Source organism: Gossypium arboreum, chromosome 8, assembly GCF_025698485.1.
Source record: "Gossypium arboreum isolate Shixiya-1 chromosome 8, ASM2569848v2, whole genome shotgun sequence".
In the NCBI taxonomy this organism is placed as follows: domain Eukaryota; kingdom Viridiplantae; phylum Streptophyta; class Magnoliopsida; order Malvales; family Malvaceae; genus Gossypium; species Gossypium arboreum.
In genome coordinates this window covers 95000370-95013619 of record NC_069077.1, presented here as the reverse complement: position 1 = coordinate 95013619, position 13250 = coordinate 95000370, and the positions used below count along the sequence as shown (strand labels likewise).

The 13250-nt window shown below is 36.1% G+C and overlaps 1 protein-coding gene across 4 annotated transcripts; it reads left to right on the top strand.

Moving 5' to 3' along the window:
• The first annotated feature begins 6404 nt into the window (after positions 1-6404).
• Positions 6405-13244, top strand: LOC108460462 (3-hydroxyisobutyryl-CoA hydrolase 1-like). Of its 4 annotated transcripts, none has more exons than XM_053018089.1 (14): positions 6405-6834; positions 6992-7072; positions 7575-7643; positions 8354-8417; positions 8678-8757; positions 9984-10067; positions 10329-10413; positions 10780-10865; positions 11458-11579; positions 11857-11917; positions 12074-12172; positions 12501-12647; positions 12736-12777; positions 12884-13244. In XM_053018089.1, exons 2-14 carry the CDS (start codon positions 7070-7072, stop codon positions 13025-13027), a joined length of 1086 nt encoding a protein of 361 aa, XP_052874049.1. In that variant the 5' UTR covers positions 6405-6834; positions 6992-7069; the 3' UTR covers positions 13028-13244. The 4 variants fall into 4 exon arrangements, with proteins under 4 accessions (XP_052874049.1, XP_052874048.1, XP_052874050.1 ...); XM_053018088.1 differs by having other exon boundaries at positions 6409-6603; XM_053018090.1 differs by having other exon boundaries at positions 6411-6531.
• The last annotated feature ends 6 nt before the right edge of the window (positions 13245-13250 follow it).

Genomic DNA, 13250 nt, shown 5'->3' with positions numbered 1-13250 from the left:
TACCTTGAAATAGTTTAATCACAATAATCTTGCAAGTTATGCAAGGCAAATGTATCAAATACCGTTGCTAATTTAACCCTCATCTACCTTAGATGATTAAACATGCACTGGTTAAGTACTGTGTCCATTAATTACAAGTTCAATCCATTTAAATAATTAATTCATTAGCTACCTCACAATTGTAATGTAAGAATAACTTAGTCATGATTTTACTTAATCAAACATCTTATCGAGACCTATAACAACATAAACACAATTTTAACAATTTTAGCAAACGAAATGCAATCAACCTAACACGAATTAAATTCAAGCTAAATTGATTAAATTAATCATTCCAACAACATAAACATCCATAGATATGTTCATCATAACAATAACAAAAATTAAAGAGGTAGCGAACAAGAATCAAATCTGGTGTTTTTTCGTGGCTTGACTAGTTTGCTCCTTTCTTCCTTCTCCATTGTCCTTATTGACCAAGGATACAATGAACACTTAATTGCTGCTCCAAATGGCTGATGAATGCCCCTTTTTTAAGAGGAGAAATCAGCAAGAGAGCAAGGGAATTTGGAATGGAAAAGAAGAGAGAAAGTGGAGAGAAGAGAGAAAAGATGTGAATACTTGAGATGTGTTTCAAATGACCAGCCTAAGGGGATTTTATAGCTGAAGAGGGCTGATAAAAATAGCTAAAATTATTAGCCAAAGAGCCCTCCTTGGCCGGCTACACATGTGGCATGGTTGATAGTTTCAACTTTGCTAATTTAAGCTTGGGGCAAATCTATAAAGCCACCAATTGTGGAGGGGTTTGTTTGCAACTTGAACATGTAACACCTCAAACCTGGCCTAGACATTATGGCCAAATCTGGTGATGTCATATAGGAGTGATTTTCGCAAAGCTTGATATCGAAAGAAAAACCTTTTTTACATATTTACCTTTGTTACATATTCTTAATGATGTTTTTAAAACATGTCGTTCATAAAATGTTACTCATGTTAAAACATTTTTAGTTTTAAAAACGTTGTCTCTTGCAGAAGGTCTTAAACAATTACATATTCTTGGTATTTTTAGAAAACACTAGTCTTTTGAAAAACGCATCTTATCCTACTGCTAGAAGTTATAAATCAAAATAATTAAAAGCCCAAATTAAAGATTAAAAAATTTAAAAAAACAAATACCCAAATTAAATTTCTTGTAAATAAAAAGGCAAATATAGAAGTATGTGCAGTTGTGTGGCCACCTTCGAGTCCCTCGCAGCATCGACCCGCCTAAGCCTAGGGATTACCTGTACAAATAAGCAGAAGGGTAAGTTTACGAAAACTCATTGTGAAACCCCTTAATAAACAAACAGTCAAACATACAGTAAGCAAATACAGTCTGGGCCTAAGCACTTTTAAGTAACAGTGACAATATTAGTTTGGGCTTTAGCCCATCTCAATATAGAAACAATCATGTGTTCAGGCCTTGGCCCAATGCAGTAATAGTAATCAGAGTATACAAGTCCTACCCATCCAGCCTCTACACTTCATCTCCTTCCAACCCTACACTCTATGTGGGGATATAATCAACCCACCCATCTCTACACTCCAAATAGTACCGGTTGCGGCACTAAATAGTATTTGCAGTAGAGCTGCCAGTATAATAGGCTTAGAGCCATCAGTGATTTGCAGCAGAGCTGCCAGTACAGTACACTTCCTCCAATCATATAAAAACCCAGCCCTATGCAATGCATAATGCCACATGTCATGTCATATCATAATATTATACATGTACTCAACACAGTTACAATAGCATGCTAAAATATAAACATATATCACATAGAGGCAAAACAGTCAATTTACCATATAGGGGCATTTTAGTCATTTTACCACATAAGGGCAAAACAGTCATTTTACCACATAAGGGCAAAATAGTCATTTAATTAATTTGAGGTCTAGGCATACTTACTGGCCCAACAGTAAGTCTACAGTCGTCTCGGGCGACCGGTGCATCCTTAACAGACAAACAGAGAAAATGGACCCAAGGCCCATATTACAGGCCCATGTGGGCCCACACTCCCGTGTGGCTCACATAGCCCAGAAATGGCCTTGGCCGTGTGGAATAAACAGCCTGGCCCAACATTCTCCACACGTCCGTGTGATTTACCAGTGTGAGGCCCAGTGCCTGTAGGGCCCACACGGTCTATTTCAGCCCACCATGGCCCAAAACAGCCTAAGACCATGAAATCGCTCATGGCCAGCCTTAGCGATCTTACGCTCATGTTTAGGCATTCGTTTTACCAGACGAGCGAGCGTACACTCGTGTTGCATCGACGGTCACTTATTTCGGCTTTTGCCGATTTAATATTGTGACAGTGTGATTACACACCTGTTCGCGAAAATGTGCACACCACTCTAGAACACTCCAACCTAAAGTCAAACATAATGCACCGACAAGGTTACAAGATCCCTCGTAAAATAATTATCTAAACAGAAGTAGATTGTCACTTGCCTTAATCAACCGATTTAGGTTTTCACCCTTCAACCGCTCCAGGAACTAATTATAGGCCTTTAGAAATCACCTGTATTCCAACCAAACCTATTAACCTTAATCATATTGCTCGTACAACCATTTGAACCAAGCGTAAGCCACTTACTGAAAACGTAAAACTGATTATAGAGAAGGGAAATAATCGGTCTATCTCCACAACGATCACCCTATACGACAGAGGTAGAGGTTTAGCACAAACCACCCTTAGCAAATATCGGTAGTAAAGAATACATTAGATGGAAACTAATAACACGACAGAAAGAGAAAAAGGGAGAGAATAACTCTGTGCACTCAAACTTGATTAGTTAGATAATAATAGCCAAACTGATAGGATATAGATGGAGTATTCGGCCAAATCACCAAGTGAAAAGGGAAGGAATTGAGAGAAAGCAAAGACGAGAAAAGAAGAAGAAGTATTCGATCAACACAAAACTGATTGAGGGAGGGGAGAAAGTAAGGGGAAATGGCCAAAGCAACAATATGCAAAAGAGGGAAATTGATGGCCTCAAGAGAATTGAGAGAGAGAGACAGAAAGCATTCGGACACTAGGAAAGGAAAAGAATAATGAAATGAAAAACAAGGGACCCCAAAATACTAATCTGAAACAAGCCAAAAGAAAAGAGAGGCACGACCAAATTCCCTAGCACCAATCGATCTCTAAAGAAAAGAATCCCTAAAACTTTTGGCAGCAACAAAATAAAGTACTCCCCACTCACCCCAAAGCCGAATCCTTTCCCCAAAACCGATTTCTTTGAGAGCCTAAAGTCCCAATTCGTCACAAGACTCCCTTTCCCTCAATTCCCCACGATTTTCTCCTAAAATCTCTCCTCAAATCCCTCAACCGATCACTCCTCCCTCAACTACTTAGTTTGAATTCCATTCCAACACCTCAGTGTTTCGGTCAAACCACAACACTTCCAAAACATCAACAGCAAAATAAAACACTCCCATGCACCATGCAGGACTCGAACTCAAGACCTCAAACATAGGTAACACGCTACTTATCCTCTAGACCAACAGGCCCTTTCTATCATCAAATGCTCACATTAATTTAAAAGCCTACTAACTAAAGGAAAGGGTTTATTCCTTAAAAAACAAAACTTTTGCGCAAGCCAAGGCTTAAACCCAAGACTTCTCAAACACTTCCTAAAACACATAACCACTGAAGCAGATACACATTTGTGTCACTTTCTTGCACAACTAACCATTTATGTGCTGCCTCCTAACTGTTCTCATGCTCAAAACCTAATACTTCTAGGCCCAAAATTCAGGGTGTCACAGAACAAGTCTTCAAGGGCCTCTTTGCAAGCTAAATAATCAACAATAAGCTGATTTGGGTCAGCATATGGACGGTTTTGGGCTGTCCACTTTTTGATCGGTTTGGTTCATTCGGTTTAGCTCAACTAGACCACTTTTTCATAATTAATTAATAATAATTAATTTAATTAATTCGCCTTGATACTATTGCTTCTCGATTTTGAACTTTTAGCAGTGTCAACCGAGTTTTTTTTTTCCCTTTGTGCAAACTTGTCAAAAAATGATCAAAATTAATTAAAATTCAATAGGTTCATAATTTAAGTGCAATTTTAATTATTTTATAAAAATTAATTATTTTTCAATAAGAATTTTAACAAAATTGCATGAATTTAAGTTTAAAAAAACATGAAAAAGTGTGTATATTTTTGTGTTTCCATACCCCCAACGTAACACCCCTAACCCGTATCCGTCGCCGGACTAAGGTTAAGAGGCATTACCGGACATATCGAAACATTTAGCATTCATTTCACAATCATCATAGCATCATAATCATACATCATTGCAGAGTCCCTTACATAGGTCAACGAGATCTAAAACATGCTTTAGAAAGGGGTCGAGACTAAGCCGAGCTCATACAAAATTTTTCAAAACTTAAACATTTTTCAAAGTTACAGAGGTCACATGCCCATGTGAGCAGGCCATGTGCCTCACACGGCATTAAACATACCCGTGTGTCTAGGCCGTGGCAAAATAGGGCATACATACTAACTTGTCCACACGGCCACAAGACACGCTCGTGTGCCAGGCCATGTGAAAATTAGGGAGGCTACTGACTTGGGTCACACGAACAATCAAACTCCCATGTGTCTAGCCCGTGCTCGAAACTGACTTGGCCACACGGCCTAGCACACGCCCGTGTGTACGATTGTGTGGTCTGCTCAGGCTCATTTCGAAATGGCCCTCGAGCAACATGGCTGAGACACACGCCCATGTCTCTGCCCGTGTGGGCAAAAATAGGCCATTTACAAGGCCGCAATGCCACCCCTTAAGGGTCCTTCCTATAATTAACAAATAGGTATCAATTGCATATCAAGTTTTTAACCAATTCACAACCTAAACATACAACAAACATGCCATATCATTATCCTCCAATTTCATCTTTTTTAACCAACTTAAAACATACCAAAAATCACATAGCAAACTCATTCATTCTAACATATCTTAATCTCAATATTTCACAACCAATTTCATGCCAAAATCATAACATTTCCATGACTATATCATATTACCAACTTACCAAATTGACCATCTCTCACTAAGTCATATATATATACACCAAACATACCATTTTTGCATCACATATCATATATCAAAATCAAACCATAAGTTCAACCATAATCTAGCCATATCACATGGCTTGATATACACATTACAAAACATATTCAAATACTTCTAGCCTATACATACCATACTTCAATATTTACACTTTCAAAAGGTACCAAAATAGAGTTGATAGTGTGGTTATGATCCTTGATGATCCCCGAGCTCCTAGTAGCTTCGATATCTATAAAACAATTAAAAACACACACAAAGTAAGCTTTCAAAAGCTTAGTAAGCCATATACAAATAAACTTATTACAAACCACAACTATAAACAAATCATTTGTATGAATCATAGCATAATTCAATGTCAAGTTCATATTTCTCATTTAGCTCAAATACTCATAACCATTTGCTCATATATACATCACATTTCCATATAATACAAACATATTTCATAAGTTCACACATATATACATATGCTTACCTTTCATTCTCAATCTTATTATACATTTCAAACGTACCTGAATTGGATACATGTTCACATAGTCATTCATTTTCTCGGAATACCCGTTGAACCGTTCAGAAATAATAAGGATACTCGGATAGCTCGAAAAGCTCATACAATACCAACGTCCCAGATGTGGCCTTACATATAATCAAATATCGATGCCACTGTCCTAGACAGGGTCTTACACAAAATCAAATACGATGTGATGTCCCAGACATGGTCTTACACGTAAATCATAAGTCGATGCCAACGTCCCAAACGTGGTCTTACACGAAAACACATATCGGATCCTATGTTATGACATATGTATCCTAACTATTCCTATGGTTCATAAGGGACTTTTCGGGTATAACCTTAGAAATTTTGATAAAACTTTATAAATTTCAATAAATCCTTACAAATAGTGATAAATTATTTTTTTTTTTGTTTGAGAGCTAATGGGGAAGTCCCGAATGTGATATTGGGAAAAGGAAATTGCAGGACAGGGATGGACATGTTTTAATTCAAATTAGTAGCAGTCATAAGCATTGGGACTTGAGGGAAGTAATGGATTCATTTTTTCCTACAACACCACAGCTCTACTACTAATATGGAGCTGGAAGTTGATTTGTTTAAGCAGTAGAGCTTGTAATTCCAAATGACTTCTCATATAATTATTTCCTTATAATCTAACTAACATTTAAATTCATATAGCACAATAATTAATTATTTCTTCCCATTTTTAACTATTTTTTTTTTTTGCAAAGGATAAAAATTACAATTCACAGCGCAGTCAATGTCATCATCTAGGCTCTAGCCGGATGGTTAGAATAAGAACCAAAACTCAACCGATGAAGACCTTCGCCTCCTTTATGACCCAAATTTTCTTTTCTTTACATCTTATCCTCTCATATTTTCCCACTTATTTCTCCTCCTCCTCGTAATCCAACCTCCTACTTTCAACTTCCAATCCAATCCAATGTCTTCCTCCGTTTCTTCCCAACATGATCATGTCCTTTCCCCTTCTTTTTCCCCTTTTTCTGCAGTCTTGGGTTTTTTATTATTATTATTTTAAGTTCTGTATTCTAATGTTTTTCTTCACTCCAAAGAGTTGATTTTGCATCCCGAAGATCGTGTTTTCTAGGAGATAACCCATAAAACCTTCCCTATCCTCTCTCTCTCATTGCTTCTCCATAGAGCTTCAATTAACTTAAAATCAATTCCAACTTGCTTTATTGTCTTTGTAATTGAAATAATTTCTTGTTGATTTTCCATTTCAATTACAAATATGTAAAAATTTTGTTTTTTTGGATAATGAGAATTTCTCCTTGCTTCACTGCGTTAACTAGCTTTGGTAATATTTGGGAAGGTTCACTTATATTTCTTCATTACCTCTGCAGGTTCTAGTAGAAGAAAACTCCTTCGCAAGAATTCTAACCTTAAACCGGCCTAAGCAGCTGAATGCCCTTTCATTTCAGATGGTATGATCTCTTCTTAATAGGCTGCTTAAACTCTTTCAGTATTTGGGAACTACCCCTATGTCATACAATGAGTTTTAGTACTGTTACTGGTAAAATAGAATCTCACCTTAAAAAAAAGCTCAATGCCCTTCTATTTTTTTTTTTAATTTTTTGCATCTACCACCTTCTGGAGAACAGTTCCTACGTGCACCACATGTTGCTTGATCAAATGTCTCTAGCCCGAAAGGTCAAACAATTTTTTATGCTAGTTATTTTTCTAGCTGCTAGTTCTTATGGTTTTCTTTACATGCCTTCTTTGTCAACTGTCGACTACATACGATAACCTATCAAGTTTGTCCTTTACAAGAAAATTGTGTATTCAGGATCTGTACCTTGCACATGCTTTTCTTCTCTGTTTCTGTGTTATCTGCATGAGTATCATATATTGTCTGTCAAAGACCTTTTGGTCACATTAATTGTTTGAAACATGAAATAGTAATAATGTTATCTCTTTCAACGGCAGATTTCTCGGTTACTAGAACTTTTTCTTGCCTACGAGGAGGATCCTAATGTCAAGCTGGTAATGCTGAAGGTACACACCTCCGAAGATACAACTTTAGTATCATTTTTCTTTTACTTCGTTGAAAGAAACAACTTGACAAAAGTAAAGAAAGTAGCATGGAGTTGGAAGAAATTGAATCTGATGACATTTTTGGGTTGCATATAAGCATGCCTGGTCTCTGCTCTTATCTCATTTCAAGTCACTCAATCAGATTGTTTGACAGCACATTTGGGTTTTGGCCATTCTACTTGCTTATTCTTATAATGTCCAATAGAAAGGCTCTATGTTTTTTTGGGTTAACTATCTTAGCACATCAGCTTGGTCATATATAGTCAACGGTCATAACTATGTTTAATTTATAATCTCTGTCAGGATTCCTTTTGGAAGTATGGCCTTACATACCAGCATTACTAGTCATATATGGTTCTTAGGTTAAGGCCAGATAGGAATTCACTTCTCATCTGTGCCACTTAATTGGCAGAGTAAACTTTAAAGGGGTATTGTCTGCTCAGTTTTGATCATTGATATTCCTTAATGTAACCAAAGAGTTGAACCTTGAAAGACTTTAGTTAAATTTGCATGAATTAAGTAAGCTTTTTATACTTATTTTGGCAGAACCGCTAGGAAAGAAATTGTCTTAAACTTAACCCCTCTGTAAGACTAGGTACCGTAATTTATTTTTCAAGCAAATGCTTTAGCATTGAAGAAAATATACCTGATAGCTGGCTATTTGTCATTAGGGAGAAGGAAGAGCATTTTGTGCCGGTGGAGATGTTGTAGCTGTTGTACATGATATTTGGGCAGGTATGGATTCTTTCATTTCTTGTGGATATTAATAGTAGTAAGCCTTTAGGTCTAAAAAGGTTAATAACTTACATTATTAGTTTGCTGTCACTTTTGTTTCCTCTTTGTCTACCTCTCGTTTGCTATTATTTAGGATTTCTCCTTTGCTAGCACACTGAACTGACCGCTTTTGACTCGTTGAGTCAAATGTGCCTTCTTTTTCCCTCTTGTTTGTTGGAGGAATTTAAATTCAATTTTTGTTATGAATTTATATGCTTTAGGCGGATGGAGAGCAGGTGCCAACTTTTTTATGAAGGAATTCTCCTTAAACTATTTGATGGCGACCTATAGCAAACCACAGGTAACCCAAATGGCATTAAGGCTCCATTTGTCTCTCAAAAGTGTTTCCAGGAAATGTAGCTTTTCCTTGGAAGTATTTCTCTGGAATGCTATTTTATTTTGTTGATTGGATAGAATTGTGAAAAATAATTTGTCTTACTAGGTGGAAAATATCTTCAAAATTCTTTATCCATGGCTAATTTACAGTCCAGAACCTAATTAACTTTTTCACACCTAAATATTTATCATAAAATTTTAGAAGAATTATTGAATTTGCAAATCAGAAATAACCATAATAAAGTAGCAACAGAATTCCTTCAAATTTTTTGAAGCCACTTGAATCATGTTTGATCATTATAAATTTTCAAGTCAAGGAAAATTAATAATAATTAATTGGAGCATCAAATTATTCTAGCTCACCATACAAAAGAATGCGTAAAATTAATCTTCAAATTCATATAATAAATCCTCAAACAAGTTAAGAACAATAAAGAAATCTGAATTTGAGCATAAGAGAATACAGAATCTGGAAATTTAGCAAAAATGGAGTGAAGAAAGGGTGAAATCAATTGACAAGTTGCCGGGTTGGGTGTTTGGAACAATAAAAATGTTCTGAATTCAAGTATAAAAGAACACTAAATCCGGAAACTTACAAAAAAGATGGAGTGAAGAAAGGGTGAAATAAAATGATAAGTTGCTGGCCGACTGAGTTTTAGCTTAAGTTGGCATCGCCACTGTCACAGCAACTTGGCGGTTGTGGATTCGAAAGCACTTTAGCATGTAATATCCTCCACTTTTGGGGTTTGGGGAGTTATGGGTAGTTCAGGAATTGTATAAAAGAAATGACAAGTTGCTGGGCAGGGTGTTTAGATTGTGATCTTAGGTTTTTAATGAAAAAGGGTCATGGAGGATTTGAGGAAGAGGGCGTGGGGTGAGACTGAAGGTGAAGGATGGGAGTTGCAATGGAGAAGAGGAAAACGATATCAAGGAAGTTGTAATCAAGAAGAGAAAGACAAAATCAATTGTTGAGGTCTCGAGGGAGGAAAGAGGGTTGTTCCTTTGACCATGTTATTTTCTGTCATTCAAACACCAAAGAATACAGAAAGAGATTTCTGAAAGTCCATTTCAGTTAAACAATCAGATACTAAGTAAAATTTCATAAAAGAGCATTTCAAGCTATGTTGCCTTCAGCCTATATAATGTATATATATGATTTCTCTAATTGTCAGAATGCAAATCTCATTGAAGGTTTCAATTCTTAATGGAATCGTTATGGGAGGTGGGAACGGTGTTTCAATGCATGGTAGATTCCGTGTTGCAACTGAGAACTCGGTATTTCTCTCTTTTGTCTCCTTTGAAATACTATAGCATCTCCTTGCATTCATTAGAAGAAAAATTGCTGTATTAGCATTCTTAGCTAATTTTTTCTTTGCTGTTTATTCAATAATGATAAGTCCCCAACCAAAATAACATGGTGCCTCTCTCCTAGATCTTGTCTACTTATGTTTTCTATTAATTTGAGAGAGCATCAGATGCTATTTATAGCAGATTGGTTTTCTCTTTCTAAATGCTGTTATATTGGATGTTCTGTAGGTTTTTGCAATGCCTGAAACAGCTTTGGGACTCTTCCCAGATGTAGGAGCGTCATATTTCTTGTCAAGACTCCCAGGATTTTTCGGTACACCCATTTATATGCTTGAATCTCTTATACATGCCCTTAGTTACTTTTATTTTTAAAATTTCATATCCTAAGGTTAAATCCTTTAAAACATAGGATGAACCTTGGTTCACCTCTTTAGTAGCATCCAGTATTTTGGCTGATGCCTTAACACAGATACAAGAAAAAAAATGCAGAGGCAGTAAGGCTCCATAGATTGGGTTCTCCTTTATGATAGCTACATTAGCAATCTTTGGCCTTTGTTGGATCTATTTTGGTTCGTGGAGCTGATTCATGTTGTATTGGTTTTTTCTAGCTAGCCAGAAAACTTGTAAACTTGAATTTGCTTTGTGTTTAGCTTCACTTTCTGTCATCATCTTCTGGCAGGAGAATATGTCGGTCTTACTGGTGCAAGATTGGATGGTGCAGAAATGCTTGCATGTGGCCTTGCAACTCACTTTGTCCCTTCAGCTGTATGCATCCCATCCTAAAATTTGGTTTGAGTTCAAATATATTTGAGAAAATGTAGATTCATACCGGGTGGTTTATGTTTGAGAAAACATGATACAGGAAACACAAAAAAGTGTCAGCTTTGTGTTTCTTTTGGCTAGTAAAGTTAGCATGCATATTTATTTTTTACTCATTTTAAATTTTAAACATTAATCTTTGAAAGTTATAGTGTAAAGTTACTGTCCGATAAAATCATGTAAAGCTATTTTTCTAACAATTACCTGATTCATCTTTAAAGGTTTTATGAATAGGCTTCTCTGTTGTATAAAGTTACTTTTGTAGTTCAGACCAGATCTTTCCTCGTCTGGGAAAGTAAAACCAGATCTCTATCTTCACTTATTAAAGAAACTAAAACTGAAAATGCATTCCCTTATGAGGCAAAGCTGCAGTGTGATTAGTCAAGGTACAACATAGGTTTTGCTTTAGAATCCTTAAAGTCTCTGTTGAATTTATATCCAAAATAGGCAATATGAATGCCTTAGAAATTTTACTTTATTGTTTATAATAACTTTAGTAATTACGTTATTTGTTTACATCTTTTCACTTAATCAACAGAAATTACCTATGGTAGAAGTAGCATTATGTGATGCAGATTCCAGTGATCCAGTAATCATATCATCAATTATTGATCAGTACTGTGAGAAATCCTCATTGAAAGAGCAGACTGTGTACAATCGGTTAGTTTTCTAGTAACAATTCATTTTCCTGCATAGATGGTTTGATATCTGCAGCCCGCTAGGGGGGAGAGAGAGAAATCTTAATTTAAGAAATCTTGAATATCTGCCCTTGAGGTAGCATATAAATGTAAACAGAAGAGACATATTCTCAACGATTATACATTACAACAGCCTGATACTCTACATCCTATTTAGGAATTGTATTTTTTGAAATCCAAATTTGCTAATGGCAGACTGACATGGCTTTCCTGGATCATCATTGGTTATATGGCTGCAGATTAGATGTCATTGATAGATGTTTCTCTCAAAGAACAGTTGAAGAAATTTTGTCTGCTCTTGTAAGTTGATAATTTGGTGTTGTTTGTTATCAGAAACATTAATATGGTGCTTTCATTTAATATTTTTCTTACACATGTTTCAAATTTCCCTGCAATTTGTTATACCATCAGTATATGCCACCTAAAACAAAAATCTGTGAACATATGCTTACACAGGAGAGGGAGGTTGTTGACCAAAGGGACGGTTGGATCTCTGCTACCATTCAAACACTGAAAAAGGCTTCTCCGACTAGTCTTAAAATTTCTCTTAGATCAGTAAGTTGACATTTTCATATGATCGAAACGTGCCAATCATATTATTTGTTGATATCACCTTAGGGTTCCTCCTTGGATAAATTTATCATATTTTTTAGACTAGTTCATTTTGAAATTCACCCTTAACTATTATAACCATAAAAAATGTATGGCACTTGTCAATGTCGGCATATGAATATTTTTCTCTTATGCTGGTGGTGGCGAAACTGAAATGAGAAACATAATCAGCCTTTTTTTTCAAATTATATTTTTTACAAAAAGTTATTTCCATACATAGTAGTCAATAGAGGATCCTAGATTATCTGATAAAAAGTTTGTTTGAAGCTAGGTGAATTGTTTCAGCTTAAAGTTGACTCTGCTCTTACAATATCAGATTAGAGTAGGAAGAGTTCAAGGTGTCGGTGCATGCCTCACTCGTGAATATAGAATGGTTTGCCATGTTATGCGTGGAGAATTCAGCAACGACTTTTTCGAGGTTTCAGCTAACTTAAATTTATGCATTTTAACTTGCTTTCATTCTCACCGTTTCTTCAACCGAATAAGATCTTGCTTTCCTAATGCAGGGTTGCAGGGCTATACTACTGGATAAAGATAAGAACCCAAAGGTTAAGATTCTCTTTCCTGAATCTTCAATCACTTATTTCAGTTTTATGAAGTTTGTTAAGAAGGTTGACTGACAGACTGAATCACCTTCCCTTTTTGGTTTGCCAGTGGGAGCCGTCGAAATTGGAGCATATTGCTGATACTACAGTAGACAGGTATTTCTCCAAGGTGAAGGATGAAGATTGGGAAGATCTAAAGCTTCCAACTAGATCCAAATTCAACTTGCCACCATATGTCATTGCAAAGCTTTAGATGACCACTGAGATCATCATGTTAAAGACTATAGAGCAGAAAGTTGTAATGTCTGTAATGAAGCCAAGTCCACTGGGTATAAATATAAATATGTATATATATATGCATGTCACTCCTTGATGAGTAATAAGTAAGCTGTCCTGTGCATTTCACTGCCGACATAACTCTGAATCCTTATGAGACCAATAAAAATTACCACAATTGAATGCTTCTTTTATGCCTT